The following is a 16,264-nucleotide window of genomic DNA, read 5'->3' on the forward strand; positions in this document are numbered from 1 at the left end:
TAAATAATAAACGTTAAAAAAATTTTAAAAAAATAGTCATATAAATAAAAGGATTTTTACTTTTGTTCCTCCTCTCCTCTTTTTGGATTTTATTTTTTAAAGACCTGTGTACTCACCACTTAGTTTAAGAAATAACCGATCATCTTACCATAAGGAACTACTATTTACCTAAACTTCAAAGCATTTCTCAATTTCAGAAATGGAAATATCTGAAAGCCCCCAATAGTTAATTTAGATTTCAAATCTTAGATCTTTGAACAAAGACTGCTTAAAGAATTGCTCCTACCCAAAGCAACCATTTCCTACTAGGATGAAGATACGAACAACAAAATAAAAATAATCAAAACTTACAGAACCAGTCCATATCCTACCTGGGTCACTGGAATATAGAGTGGTTCTCCATTATGTAGCAGAGTGAGTTTTCCATGCTGATGTAGTCGTCCTTCTGGTTTTAAACTTGCTGTCTCCTTAGGTCCTCCTTTCTTGCCACTCTCTTGTCCATTTCCTTTAAGTTCTTCAGTATCGCTTAGGCATTCAAAAAATTCTTCTTCACTGTCACTCCAAGAATCCCAAGATTTTCCAACCTCTCCCTTTTCCTTATCAGTATCTTTTAGATTATCTGGCCCCAGCTGGTCTCCAGCTTTTCCAGCATCCCCTGGAAACATATCTGAAGTATTTGTCTTTCTCCCCTCATCACGGGCCTTCTTTCTTTCAATACAACAATTTAACATCTTAAGAAAACAAAAATAACATTTGTATTTAAATTAGTTACAGTTAAATAAAAACCTATCCACTTCAGTATTTCATTTGCCTTCCCATTCCTTCCCTGGACCTTCTTGTGAATGACAGTAACTGTAAGTAATCTACAGTAGCATGATGAGAACAGTATATATAACTCATTATTACATTTAGTATTAGAATAAGCTCCAATTAAATTAAGACCATATTTAGATACTGTCATTGAGAAATCTTTACCTGTAGTTTCTGATGCAGTAAACAACATCTTAGATCTGGGGGTCCACTTGCTAATCTATCAAATAAAGTAGTGGGAAAAGTTAGTTTTAGTAAAGTGGCTTCAGGTATGCAAATTTCTTTGCTACTATAAATTTTAACCATAATGGTAAGAAATCAAAAGATTTCAACAGGTAAGATAATTGAAATGGAGCAAGTAAAAGATCAAAATTTGTTTTATCCTTCTAGTCCACCAACAGCGAATATATTTTTCAAAGCTTAAGAGCAAACTAGTAATAGCTCTCAAGCTAAGAGAAACTTAAAATGTCTCTAAATCCACCTCAGGAAGTAGCTAGGATACAGTGTTTCACACTATACAAAACAGATTAGATTATATATTCAGTTCTCAATTATTATTCTCAATATAAAAAACCACTGACCTCCACCTGTCTTTGCCAAGGGGAGCTTAAACCACCTCTTCTACACCACTAGGTTTCCAATAATCAGCCAAGAGATAAACCAGCTAAGAGAGACTAGCAAACTGATACAAGTATAAATATTTTTGGCTCAATCACCATTTCATATTACTCATATTATAATTCTGCCTTAGTATGGGTAGATGAGCAGTAACCTATGCAATATCGAAATATTTGGTAGCTATTTTATTAAGTGAAATGTCAACATAAATCCACAAAAAAAATTACAGGCAATGTTCAATATCTGAACTTATGAACTCTAAAGATGTTTTCTCTCCACCTATAAAAATATATGTTTACTATAGAAGACTTAGAAAATACACAAATCTATAAAAAAACAAAAATAAAAATATAATTTCACACTCAGGGAAATTTGTTAACATTTGGCTTTATTTCTTCCCAATTATTTTTCTATAAATATAGATAAGCAAAACTGAAAGCACTTAGTGTACACAACACTATAATCTACTTTCTTGCAAATATTATGATCATTTTCTATGTTAGCAGATTCTTGGAAAAAACTTGTAATAGGTCCATAACTTTCCATTGTAGACATACATTATGATTTACACTACTCTTTTATGTTTGGTACTTAGGTTGCTTCCCTTTTTTTCCCTATTATAAATCTGACACAATGAACACCTGTGAATATAAATCATGTTCAAAGTTTCTTACCACTTTCTTAGGGCAGATTTCCTAGAAGAGGAGAATTAATGTGTCAAAAGTATAATTCTTCTAACAAACAAAAAGCCTACGTATACAAACAGAAATTGAAATTATTACCCTGGAATCAGAAAGTTGTTTTCCCATCTGAAACGCATTTCAAGAACAAATTCCTGCCAGAGGTGTGCCACTCCCTTCAATCCTCCATGGTAGAAATTGATCATACAAAGACACAAAGCCAATTTGTATGTTAAACTGTCAGATGGTGCAGATTTGAACTGATTGTAGAGATTCTGAATTTAACAAAGTAGAAACAAAGAAAAACTTGTTAACAACATGTGCAGGCGTAATCAAAAACTGGGTGTTTTTAATACTAAATCAACCTATGCTACCAAACTAGCTTTTATCAAATGTTTAATACATTACTGCCTAAATTGTTTTTACGTAGTCCCATGTTTTTAAGATTTCTTCAAGGACCAAAAAAATGAGGCTGTAGTTCAGTGAAGCTAAAGTCAGAACTTTCCATTTCTTCTGTGGCATCTTCAAGATGTAATCCAAACATGTTGCTTTAAAAATCTTTTAATTATAAATGAATATAAACTTATTAATAAAACCAAACACACAAAATCAGAACTAAAAATAAAAAGCGTGTTTTTCCTCATTTCATGAAATCTAGTTCCCAAGAGTAACTACTGAAAATAGTTTATCTCTACACCTGTCCCTTAAACATCTCATTACTCAATTTATCTAAGACTTGGATAAGAAACACATGAAAATTTTACTTCATTTTATACAGTTTATTTCATTAGTTCTCCACTCACTGTCTAGTTTTGAAAGAGAAGAAACTGTTGCAAAACATCAAATTGTTAAGTTTACAAAAAGTCTACAATGAAAGAAATCCTACAATCATGCACAATATATTTATTTTTTTCACTGTTTCCAGAAAAGCTCTTACTACCCAAAATACATATCAATGGCCAATGTAATAGGTCATAATCTGAGTGGAGGCCATGATGTCTACTCAAATTTTCCTAACGTGATTTTTAAAATACAAAGATCCAGGGCACCTGGATGGCTCAGTCTGTTAAGCATCCAACTCTTGATTTCAGCTCAGGTCATGATCTCATGGTTTGTGAGATACAGACCCACATCAGGCTCTGTGCTAACAACATGGAGCCTACTTGGGATAGTCTCTCTCTCTCTCTCTCTCTCTCTCTCTCCCTCTCTCTCTCTCTGAGCCTTCCTGCTTGCTCACTCTGTCTCTTAAGTAAATAAACTTTTTTTAAAAAAGGTTAAAAAAATAAAATAAAATAAAATAAAATAAAATAAAATAAAATAAATAATAAAATAAAATGATCCTTATGCCACCAAACTGGCAATAAAGCAACCTCTAGAAATTCAATACATTTTAAATATTTTAATATTAAACTCTAACCAACTTACATATTCTTCACTCTCTGATAGAGGATTATTATTATCTACTGCAGAACTTCCATCTAATGGTTTCTCAGAAGCAGCATCAGGGAATAAGAACTTAGAAGGAAAAAAAAACACATTTCAACCAAATTTACTACTTTGTTTATATTCATAACTCATATAAACACTATTTTATTTTTTAATGGTTTTGCTGTTAAAAATGGAAATGTTCTCACTGTACTGGCCAGTGGTTCTACACTGTATCAAATATTTTTTGTTTTTCTTTGAAAATACAGTTTCAGCAATTAGCCAATTTTGGAAATCAGAGATTTTCCTCCAACGTAACCACCTGGATTTGTAAACTAAACAACGCAAAACCAAAATTTCTTCATTATGATCCAAGATCATTAAATCTCCTTAAAAGTATTAAAGACAAAACGTAAGAGAAAAATTTTAAACATCCATATATTCATGAGGTTCCATGAAGTTGTATCATCCACGAGTTTTCATACATGAAATATTAAGAGTATGATATTTAACACCATAACTTTACAAAATACCCCTTGAAAGTGGGAAGCTGCCTAAACCTGTAATGACCAGTTTATCTTTTCAATGTGGTTTATGTGTGTGTAGGAATAGTAAAAAAAGCAAAAAACAAAAAACAAAACAAAACAAAAAAACAGTGCATATGACAGCCAAGCTAAATAACTAGAATAAAATCTCTAAGGATATATTCTTAAGAAGGGCCTTCTGTGCAAAAATTTATTTTCAGTCCTTTTACTTTTCAGTCTTTTTTACACTGTTCCTCCCAAGTGTTTTGTGGTACTGCTGACTTATGATTCCTTTTACTATGCACATGTTGCCACACATTACAGAACATGCCAAGACATTTTTTTTTTTTAATTTAGAGGAACTACTATGTACCAACTCTCACTACCAAGTACATTTGCAAACAATATCCTACTAATACCATTGTGTGTTACCGCCCACTTCCTACAGATATACAAACTGAAAATGTGGTTAAGAGGCTCATTCAGATTAATGGCAAAGATGAGATCAACATCAAGTTTGCAAGTCCTGTATTCTCTTCTTTCCACTACTCAAAGGTTGTTTCCAAGATGGTCTTAATGCAAAAATAGCCAGAAGTATTATTATAACTACAATTATAGTAAGAACAGCTATCATTTATCAGAGGCCTATTATATGCCAGGCGCGTAACAGAAGGTCCTTTAATCCTCCCAGCAAACTCACAGGGTTTTATTACCCTCATTTATAGATGACGAAACTGAAATTAAATAACTTCTTCAAAATTATATAGTAAGTCAGGATTAAACCCTGGTGGGCCCAGGCTGGGCCTGTTCCACCACTCTATACCTAACAGACACCTAAGCTCCTTCTAGTACTTACTAAAAAGTTTCTCTAGACTTTTGTTAAAGGAAGTTTTCAAAAATACAACTCTGATGTTGACCTTCTGCTTAAAATAGTATGAAACTGCAATATAAAGCCCAGTGTTTCAGTATGGCGGGTTACCTGCTATCTCTCCAGCCCTTGTCCCTGAAAAGCACCCTACAATACATCAAACTGTTCAATATGCTTTCTCACATCTCTGCTGTTTCTCTCTTTCTACAGCCTTCTCTTCAGGATGCAACTCAAATGCCCCTCTTTATGATGCCTTCCCTGATTCCAACTGCCCAGGTAGAGAAATATACATCCTCTACTGTGTTCTCACAGCCATTATGCCAGGCTTCTCCCGTGCAACAGTGGGAATTCACTGTATTTGGAGACTTTGTTTTACTCATTTTATATTCCCAATCCTGTGCTTGCCACATAGAAGGAACTGAACAGATAATGAAGAAATGAATATGCACACAGACATACAAAGATACTACATTTAGTTACCAAGAGAATAGTATTGAGGACATCATTATTCAGTGGTGACTCTTCTACACCTCTATGTTTTCGTATTTTCTTCTTTGCAGTATGTACCATATTTGAAACTGATAATTTATGAATTGGAACCGGTGCTGGCTCTGTCAACTTTGACAAAGCATGAGTTATATCAGCAATTTCTATAAAAAGAATAGAAACAAATACACATTATATCACCAACCTTAGCAAGTAAAAGCGATGAGCAAACAGTTGATTGTATAAAATATTTTAGTCACTCTTTTCACTGGTGTTATATCATCTCAGAATTCTAAAATTTTAATACACATATTCAGCTTTATATGCATCCATGATTGACAATGGTATAACACAAATCATTTCTCCCCAGAAGTTCAAAAATAAACCTTTAAAAACCCTGCTTTACAAAATATCTTACATTTTTGGTAGAAAGAACTTATTAAAAGTGCTTAATGTTTTAAGCTCAGGGTATAACCTGGAGAGAAACGGTAGCAGTCTAGTCCATCAAAACTTCCTTTTCCAACTTCATTCAAATGTGAAAATAGATGAAAAGTTGCCGGAAAAATGTGCCAAGGAAAAAGGGTTAGACATTTGAAAGTAACTTAAAAAAAAAAGAAAAGAAAAGAAAGTAGGTCACCTCTCCCTTCTTCCTCAAATGTGGATCGTCCAAGAATCTCATCAGTTGACTCCTTTCGACGGCAAATTTTAAAAAATTCAGTGACAAAATCACCTACGCAGAAAAAAATGTTACTCATCTTTGACTTAAAAGAAATCAGTTCTACAAATTAAAGTATGTCTTTTCACAAAAGCTAGAACTAATATGTGGTAGAAAAATAAACCAGTTTTTCCACCCAAGACAAAAATTAATCCTATGTCAAAGGTAGCCTTGTTCTTCCTTTCTCTCCATGTCCTAGGATATAAAAAATGTTTTTCCTCAGAATTCTTTCTAGAATGAAAGGAAAAGTAACTGCACCTAAAAATATTACGTACTTACTATGTACCTGAATAAGATAAATAATATCTGTTCTGAGTTGTAGAAGTAACAAGAATATTACTATATGCACATAATGTCACCCTAACTGCCACCCTTCTAGACTTCTGAGTCCATTAAAAATTTAAAATAAAAAGAAATTCTAAAGATATGTTTCTAGAAGATTAAGAAATTAGATAGTGTAAAATTATTTTACCTTCAGCTGTATATCAATGGTAGACTTTATGTCATTATTATAAAGGGGAAAAGATTTGATATTTTCTAAAGAGCTGCAGTAACATGTTTGTACAAAAAATTAGTGTTTAACCAGAACCATCAGTACTAAAACTCCTACACAATAAAAGATAACAAGGACATCTATGTTTTAGAATTCGCCAACTAGTTCTAAGTAAATCTAGAACACTTTCTGGACTTCTTCAGAAAAGTAAGATAATCCTATAATTCAATTATATAAACTACAAGATTCTAGTCAATTATATATGACTATAGAGTCCTATAATCTAGTCATATAAATGTATAAAATCAAAGAGGTTGGGTGGGATCATGGAACAATAACTTAAAATGAGAATACATTTTTTAAAATCTTTTAATGTTTTTTATTCATTTTTGAGAAAAAGAGAGAGCATGAGCAGGGGAGGGGCAGAGAGAGAAAGACACAGAATCCAAAGCAGGCTCCAGGCTCTGAGCTGTCAGCACAGAGACAGGGCTGGAACCCAGGAACTGTGAGATCATGACCTGAGCGTAAGTCAGATGCTTAACCAATTAAGCCAACCAGGCACCCCTTAAAATGAGAATACTTAAATTCTAAGGTCCTCTTGCAATTATCAGAAGTCAGTGGACGAGGAACAATAAGAAACTAGGAAACAATTTAGTAAATAAATTTAACAATTTAATAATTCAATGAATAAGCAAGAGAAACTATTGAGCATTTACTATATGATAAGCACTGTATTAAATGTGATACACAAACACACTTGTGCCCAATCATATTTGATCCTCTCAAGACCTCTATGTATATACTGTGGTTATCTCTATTTTACTGAGAAGAAATTAATGAAACTTGCTCAAACTGACAGACCTAAGACTTAAAATAAGGTCTATCCAATTCTAAAACTCTTAATATCAACCCTCTACCATCTTCCTAATACCCCAAGACAGATTCACCAATGGAAGGAATTTTACCTTATACATCTTTGTATTCACCATTCTATAATTAGCAAAACATGTCAAATGCTACTTAGCATTTAATGAAGAGCATATGATTAATTTTTTAAAAATCTTTATTTATTTTTGAGAGAGAGAGAAAGACACTGTGATCTTTATTTCTGAGAGAGAAAGAGTGAGTGGTGGAGGAACAGAGAAAGAGGCAGACCCAGAATCTAAATAGGCTCCAGGCTCCAAGCTGTCAGCATAGAGCCCAATGCAGGGCTCGAACTCACGAACCATGAGATCATGACCTGAGCCAAAGCTGGAAGCTTAACCAACTGAGCCACCCAGTCACCTCTAGCATATGATTAATTTTAAAGAACCCAAAAAAATGATGCTTTAGAGAAATGCATCATTACTGTCATCAGTAAATATTTAGTAACTCCATTTGTTGAATGGTAATATATCAGGTTATACAGAGTGAACTGGCTTGGATGAACATGGGAATGGAGAAAATATTTTCATGTGTACTAAATATGAGAAAAAAATGCAAAGACACACTGAGGAGAGATGGGTTCAAAAGACTTCATCAAAGAGATACACCTACCAAAATAATAAGAGAATGATAATGCCAGATATGGGATACAATATTATTTCAATGGCAAATCAACATTTTTCAAAGTATTTCTAGTATTTCACTTGATTTTCAAATAAGCCTATGAGACGTACAGTATTATTTACACCTCTTTTCCTCTATCAGAAAACAAGTTTGCAGATGTGGTCCAACTCTATGGAGGGGCTCTAATTAGACTGTCAAATCAGTATTCCTTCCATCATATACCACAGGTCCAGAGGATGACAAAACACAGAAAGTGCTGCACTAACAAGAATGGAAGATGCAAACTGCCACAAGAGGAAAAAAAGGGAGTGCCATAAAAGCATTAGAAGAATAAAAGATCACGAGAAAACATCCACGCATTCTGAGGTATAAACTGGTTAAAGCTAAAAGATGAGAAAGAAATCCTGCTAGTGCTATTTAAGAGTAACTAGGGTGTGTTACTGTTGGCAAAGATTTCTTTTACAGTGATGTTACCCGAGATCACACACAAAAAAACCCCAATATACCATTTTGATAGGTGAAATAAAGTATAAAGAATACATTCAGTCTTCCTAATCCAGAAGACAGGCAGAATGGTGGGGAAAGAACATAATTTCAAGAAAGTAACAGAAGTATGTCTTACCTAGCAAACACTGAGGATTATCAGCTTTTCGAACTCTAACAGACCAATGGGGAGCCTGAATAGGATCCAAATCACTAAATGCAAAACAATAAACGGAAGATCCTAATTATGACAATCTGCAACTCATCAATTTATCAAAATGCAGTCTAATTAATTATATAAAACGACAAGCAATCCATTTTGCCTCCCTTAAACTTCTGTTACTCGGATGCATAAAGTCATTTGGATAAGTTTTAAAAAATATATAATCTTAAGAAGTCAAAGTTTATAGACAAAAAAGTACAAAAGGAAAAACCACAATCAAAACAGAATAATCAAAGCACACATATGAAAATTATTCTGAACAGGCAATATACACTGATATTCTAATAAAACAATTAATTTTAGGAATACTAAAAAAGAAACAAGAAACAAGCAAGTATGCACAATCACCTTCATCACTTTATAACAATATTAAAAACAAAGACCACAAAAATTTGCACAAGATCAAAAGTGCCCTATTTTCTCAACTAAATAGATTACTGTGTGTACACTTAATGGAATACTATGCAGCAATTTTAAAAATAACAACACAGACCTATATTTACAGGCATAAGAATGTAAAGTAATACACTAAATAAAGCAAATATGTAAACTTAAACTTTGAAAAGATATACTCCCACACAACTACAGAATCATTCTGCTGTACATGTGAAATAGAATGTTACATATCAATTATAACTCAATTTTTAAAAAAAGGATACACCCCAAAATGCTATTTTTTAAGTAATAGGTTTCTATGTAGTCCTTATTTTCTTCTCTATACCCATCTAACTTATCTAATTAAGAAAGCTCATGTAATTTTTTTAATATTAACAAACACAATACATTTATTTCAATTACAACAAAAAAAGTGTCCTACTTCTCACTGTTTGCATCATGCATGAGAAAGTACTAAAATGGTGTTCCTCTTTCTCCACATTCTTCCTAGATAATACCTGCTATAATTTTTTAGTTGTTTCCATCACACAAGAGTACATGACTGACATGTTTTGTTACCTATGACATTTAATGATCAAGTATTACTCCTGAACATTCTGATGACCATTATTTCTTAAAGTATTTCAGGAAAAGCTTCTAACCAGCTAAAAAAATTCAAAAGAATTATGCACTGAATCCCTGCTTAGAGAATCTGCTTAGAGACATCCTTGCTAAAACAAAGTAAGACTAAGACTGTTTGGGTGGAGGGGGAGTTAAATAGGCAGTGGGAATTAAGAAGTATACTTGTGATGAGCATAGGTCATGTATGGAAGTGTTGAATTACTATATTTAAACTTGAAACTAATATATATGTTAACTGGAATTAAAATAAAAACTTTAAAAAAAAAGATTCTTCATTATCCCTAAGCTAAAGATCACATCCCCAAAGTCAGCAGCTTAAGACGCATCTCTAATACATATTTAATCAGTCTAAAAAGCAATCTTTAAAGTAGAAAAATCAACTAACCTTATCAGAAGCTGATATAAAGAAAAAGGAAAGTTGCTAACCACCTGGCAGTTAATTTATTCTACTGAATAAATATAATACTCAATATAATAACTCTTAAATACTTACGAATAAACATCATTATCCACAATGATACCTTCAGTCAGGTGAGGCCATGTAGTTGCTAAATGGAGTTCACTAAAATAAAACATAAAATATAACCAAAAGCTTTGATATTGTATGTATATTCTCTGACTCAGCAATTCTATTTCTAGAAATATATTCTAAGTAAATAAACAGAAATGCACATATAATTAGGTTAAAAGTGGTGCTACTTACACTACCGTAAAACAGGAGACAACTAGTTTAGTTAGCACACCCATATGAAGTTACTATCTTACAGATATTAAAAACACATGCTAGGGGCACCTGGGTGGGTTCAGTTGGCTAAGTGTCCAACTTCAGCTCTGGTCATGATCTCACAGTTTGTGAATTCCAGCCCTGCGTTGGGCTCTGTGCTGGCAGCCTGAAGCCTGCTTGCGATCTGTGTCTTCCTCTATCTACTCTTCCCCCCACTCATGCTGTGTCTCTCTCAAAAATAAATAAACATTAAAATAACTTTTTAAAAAAAGAACATGCTAGGGGTGCCTAGGTGGTTCAGTCAGTTAAGCATCCAACTCTTGATCTTGGCTCAGGTTGTGATCTCACAGTTGGTGGGTTCAAGTACAGTACCACTATGGGCTCTGCGCTAACGGTGTGGAGTCAGTTGGGACTCTCTCTCTCTCTCAAAACAAATTAAAAAAAAAAAATACAGAAAACTATAGTTTTCAGAAACTATAGAAAGCTTATGAAAGAAATCAAAGACACAAAAAAATGGAAAAATATTCCACACTCCTGGATAGGAAGAACAAATGTTGTTAAAATGTCAATCCTACCCAAAGCAACCTACATATTCAATGCAATACCTATCAAAATACCAGCATTCTTCACAGAGCTAGAACAAACAATCCTAAAATTTTATGGAACCAGAAAAGACCCCAAATAGCCAAACAATCTTGAAAAAGAAAACCAAAGCAGGAGGCATCACAATCCCAGACTTCAAGCTGTAATACAAAGCTGTAATCATCAAGATTGTGCCAAGTATGGTACTGGCACAAAAACAAACACTCAGATCAATGGAACAGAATAGAGAAACCAGAAATGGACCCACAAACGTATGGCCAACTAATCTTTGACAAAGCAGGAAAAAATATCCAATGGAATAAAGACAGTCTCTTCAGCAAGCAGTGTTGGAAAACTGGACAGTGACATGCAGAAGAATGAACCTGGACCACTCTCTTAAACCATACACAAAAATAAACTCAAAATGGATGAAAGACCTAAATGTAAGACAGGAAGCCATCAAAATCCTCGAGGAGAAAGCAGGCAAAAACCTCTTTGATCTTGGCCACAGCAATTTCTTACTCAACACGCCTCTGGAGGCAAGGGAAACAAAAGCAAAACTGAACTATGAGACCTCATCAAAATAAAAAGCTTCTGCACAGCAAAGCAAACAATCAGCAAAACTAAAAGGCAACCAATGGAATGGGAGAAAATATTTGCAAATGACATATCAGATAAAGGGTCAGTATCCAAAAGCTATAAAGAACTCATCACACTCAACACCCAAAAAACAAATAATCCAGTGAAGAAATGGGCAAAAGACACGAATAGACATTTCTCCAAAGACATCCAGATGGCCAACTGACACATGAAAAAATGCTCAACATCACTCATCATCAGGGAAATACAAATCAAAACCATAATGAGATACCACCTCACACCTGTCAGAATGGCTTACATTAACAATTCAGGCAACAACAGATGTTGGCGAGGATGTGGAGACAGAGGATCTCTTTTGCATTGTTGGTGGGAATGCAAACTGGTGCAGCCACTCTGGAAAACAGTATGGAGGTTCCTCAAAAAATTAAAAATAGAACTACCCCATGACCCAGCAATTGCACTACTAGGTATTTATCCAAGGGATACAGGTATAGTGTTTCCAAGGGGCACATGCACCTCAATGTTTATAGCAGCTCTATCAACAATAGACAAAGTATGGAAAGAGCCCAAATGTCCACTGATGGATGAATGGATAAAGAAGATGTGGTGTGTATATATGTATATATATATATATGTATATATATATATATATACATATATACACACACACACACACACACACACACAATGGAGTATTTCTCGGCAATCAAAAAGAATGAAATACTGCCATTTGCAACTACGTGGATGGAACTAGAGGGTATTTATGCTAAGCAAAATTAGAGAAAGACAAATATCATATGACTTCACTCATATGAGGACTTGAAGACATATAACAGATGAACCCAAGTAAAGGGAAGCAAAAATAGTATCAAAACAGGGAGGGGGACAAAACATAAGAGACTCTTAAATATGGAGAACAGACGGTTACTGGAAGGGTTGTTGGAGGGGGGATGGGCTAAATGGGTAAGGGGCATTAAGGAATCTACCCCTGAAATCATTGTTGCACTATATGCTAATTTAGATGTAAACTATAAATAAATACATACATACATAAATAAATAAAGCCACATGCTATATATAGTAGCCAAAAATATAAATAACCCAAATATCTATCAGCTGATCAATGGATAAAAAATGCATTATCACCCATACAATGACATATTATACACCAATAAAAAGCAATGAAATACTGACTCATGTTATAATATGGATGAACCTCAAAAACATATTGCTCAGTGAAAGAAGTCAGACACTTAAGGCCACATCTGCATAACACAATTTATTTATGTATTTATTTATTTATTTATTTATTTCAACGTTTTTTATTTATTTTTTTTGGGACAGAGAGAGACAGAGCATGAACAGGGGAGGGGCAGAGAGAGAGGGAGACACAGAATCGGAAACAGGCTCCAGGCTCCGAGCCATCAGCCCAGAGCCTGACGCGGGGCTCGAACTCACGGACCGCGAGATCGTGACCTGGCTGAAGTCGGACGCTCAACCGACTGCGCCACCCAGGCGCCCCTGTATAACACAATTTATATGCAATGTCCAGAAGAGTCAAGGTAGACTGTATCTGCCTAGAGCTGGAGGGTCTGGGAGATTGAGGGGATCAAAGTTAAGAGGTGAAGGGTCTCTTTTTGGGGGTGATAAAAGTATTGTGGAATTATAAAGAGATGATTACACAAATCTGTAAACACTACAAACCACAGAACTGTACACTTTATATGGTGAATTTTATGATACATGAATTGTAACTCAATTTTGAAAAAAATCATTTTATAGATCAAAGGTTAACAAACTTTTTCTACAAAGGACCAAAGGGCAAATATTGTAGGCTTTTGGAACCATGCAGTCTCTGTTATATTCTTGTTTTTTCTTTAAAAACACTAAAAAATTTAAAAACTATTCTTAGTTCATTGGCTATACAAAAACAGGCTAATGGTCAGATTTGATCCACAGGTCATAGTTTGCTGACCTCTTCATATATATAAATATTAAGTTTCAGAAAGTTTTCACATAAAATTATAAAGAATACAAGCCACAAAAAATATAAAGGATGACATATATTTATAAAATATACAAACATACTATGCAAAAAGAGAGTTATCGTAGCAGGCCTAATACTTAGAAAAGGAGAACCTGCAAAGTTCTCCCTTGGCTTGACATTGGGAACTTGGATTTTGGGAGGGTTCCTACCATTCCTTGACAGGAGTGGCTCAGTGTGTCTAAACTACTGGTGCAAAACTATGGTTTATGCTGAACACCTGCTTTCCTTCTGGTACATGGAGAAGGTGCCTGCGTGACCATCCCCAAATAAACACACCATACACAGAGGGTCCAATCCGCTTCTCTGGTAGACAGCCTTTCACACACATTGTCACAATTCACTGCTAGGAGAATTAAGTGTCCTATGTGACTACACTGGGAACCCTGGCTTGCTCTGGACCTCACCCTATGTGTCTTTTTCCTCTGCTGCTTTTTGTATTGTATCTTTTCAATGTAATACACCATAGCCATGAGCACAACTAAATGGTGTGAGTCCTCCAAGCAAATCAGTGAACCTGAGAGTGGTCTTGCAGAGACCAAGCTGTCATCAATGACCACCTATAAGTAGTGGGATTATGAATTTAGTGAGTATTTTAATTCCTGTCTAGATTCTGAACCCACTTCTTGGAGAGTCAAATTTGGAGAATAAAGAAGCCAAAAGAGTCAATTACTTTTATTTCTCTGATCTTTAGTGGTGCTCAACCGACTGGCAACTCCAGTCTGTACCCTATATTTTAGAATTCAATGTGATAACAGGGCCAGAATTCCACAACTATGTAATATAATCTCAGTTAATAACTGGACAACAAGCCACCCTTGGCTCGAGACTATTTTGAGCTGGGTCCTATAAGGGTCCCAATTAAACCTGTGTGTTATCAAATACTTCCTCAGTAAGTTGATTTTTTGCTTGAGTTAGTCAGAGTTGACTACTACAGTTTACAACCAAGAAACTTGACTGGTAAACACATGATTTTTGCCTTTTTTTTTTTTGTTTTTACATGTTTTCTAAATTTTCCTTACTGAGCATAAATTTATTACTTTCATAATAGAATAAAATTCTAAGGTTAAAAAAATGACTAGACAGTGTATGATATTAGAGGATATGAATGGTAAGTTTAAAACTCTAAGCCCTGAAATAATTTTAGGTATTCACCTCAGATTCAGTTCCTAAGCTTTTATGACTAAGTCCTCTCCTTTCCTTCTAACTATAAAACAGTTTCTCTGACAGGGAGAGGACACTAAAAAAAAAGCCTCATTTCCTCTTCCACCTCTTCCACCATTCTTTGCAAAAGCATAGTGCCCACAGTATTTGCTAATCACCGTGTGATTTAAATGGCCTACCATATATACCACCTTACCCCCGAATTATTTTTGTATCCTTCTTCAATCACCTGTTTCTCTGATGGTTCCTCGTGATTTAAAATTAAGAAGAAATACTTAATAAATAATTCCTTCACATTTTCATGATCAAGTCAATTTTATTCTCTCTCCCTATAATTTTCTCTAGCAAAATCTAAATGAATGAACCTGTTGGAGGGCCACAAATATACCATTTCTCCCTTGCTCACTATGCCATGATGGCATAGTTTCCTAAGAAACTGGAGTTTCCTCCAGTAAACTGACTGAACTCTCCTGCATCAAGGCCCTTTACACAAGCTCTTCATTCTACCAGGAATGGTCATTCTCTCTCTGTGCCAGCTAAATCCTCCCTGAGATGCTTCCTTTGAGAACACTTTCCTGATGGCATCCCAATCCGAACTAGCTCATTTCACTATTCTTACATCTTGTCCCTTTCCTTCACTGCTTATAGTTGTACATTTATGTGATTATTTTGTCTATTTCCTCCAATCAGACTATAAATGCCAAGAAACCAAAAACTGTTTTATCTACTATATCTTCCTAATTCAGCATAGTGTCTGACACATGTAAGTATCAATTACAAAAGATACTTATTTTATCTTCTCTTGAGTGATTTTAAATTAAAAGTATTATCATTTCTACCTCTATGCAAGAGTACTAACAATGTATGTATGCGCCTGTGCGGATGTGACAATCTCCCCTGCAACAACATGCCCCTCACAAAGAATCTCCTCAATCCCTCCCTGCAAGAGGAAAAGAGGAAGCACAAGAAGAAGCGCCTGGTGCAAAGCTCCAATTCCTACTTCATGAACAAGAAGCACCCACAATGCTATAAAATCACCACCATCTGTAGCCACGCACAAACAGTTTTGTGTGTTGGCCGCTCCACTGTCCTTTGCCAGCCTACAGGAGGAAAAGCAAGGCTTAGAGAAGCATGCTCCTTCAGACTGAAGCAGCACTAAAACCACGCTAAATCATCATGAGGGGAAAACCATCCCAATAAACACATTTTGGATACAAAAAAAAAAGTATGTATGTGTGTATATAGATTTTTTAACTAACC

General features: G+C 34.7%; 2 protein-coding genes across 4 annotated transcripts in view; one reads left to right on the forward strand and one right to left on the reverse strand.

Annotated features, from left to right (window-relative positions):
- The window catches only part of RAB3GAP1 (RAB3 GTPase activating protein catalytic subunit 1), a 111,034-nt gene that overhangs the window by 34,261 nt on the left and 60,509 nt on the right, over positions 1–16,264 (reverse strand). For all 3 annotated transcript variants that reach the window (XM_049616180.1, XM_049616181.1, XM_049616182.1), the window contains 8 exons: positions 10,384–10,452; positions 8,790–8,863; positions 6,049–6,141; positions 5,406–5,575; positions 3,534–3,623; positions 2,211–2,383; positions 976–1,030; positions 372–731 (listed from right to left, as the gene is read on the reverse strand). In XM_049616180.1, coding sequence (XP_049472137.1) covers positions 372–731; positions 976–1,030; positions 2,211–2,383; positions 3,534–3,623; positions 5,406–5,575; positions 6,049–6,141; positions 8,790–8,863; positions 10,384–10,452 — 1,084 coding nt within the window. The remainder of the gene's footprint in view (positions 1–371; positions 732–975; positions 1,031–2,210; positions 2,384–3,533; positions 3,624–5,405; positions 5,576–6,048; positions 6,142–8,789; positions 8,864–10,383; positions 10,453–16,264) is intronic.
- Positions 15,797–16,163, forward strand: LOC125911910 (40S ribosomal protein S27-like). Its single transcript, XM_049616199.1, has one exon. It carries the CDS (start codon positions 15,873–15,875, stop codon positions 16,161–16,163), a length of 291 nt encoding a protein of 96 aa, XP_049472156.1. The 5' UTR covers positions 15,797–15,872.

The sequence above is a fragment of the Panthera uncia genome (genome assembly GCF_023721935.1).
Source record: "Panthera uncia isolate 11264 chromosome C1 unlocalized genomic scaffold, Puncia_PCG_1.0 HiC_scaffold_3, whole genome shotgun sequence".
Classification (NCBI taxonomy): Eukaryota; Metazoa; Chordata; class Mammalia; order Carnivora; family Felidae; genus Panthera; species Panthera uncia.

Bases quoted from the DNA above. Each gene is read 5' to 3' on its own strand.
- LOC125911910 (XM_049616199.1), top strand. From the start codon at position 15,873: ATGCGCCTGTGCGGATGTGACAATCTCCCCTGCAACAACATGCCCCTC.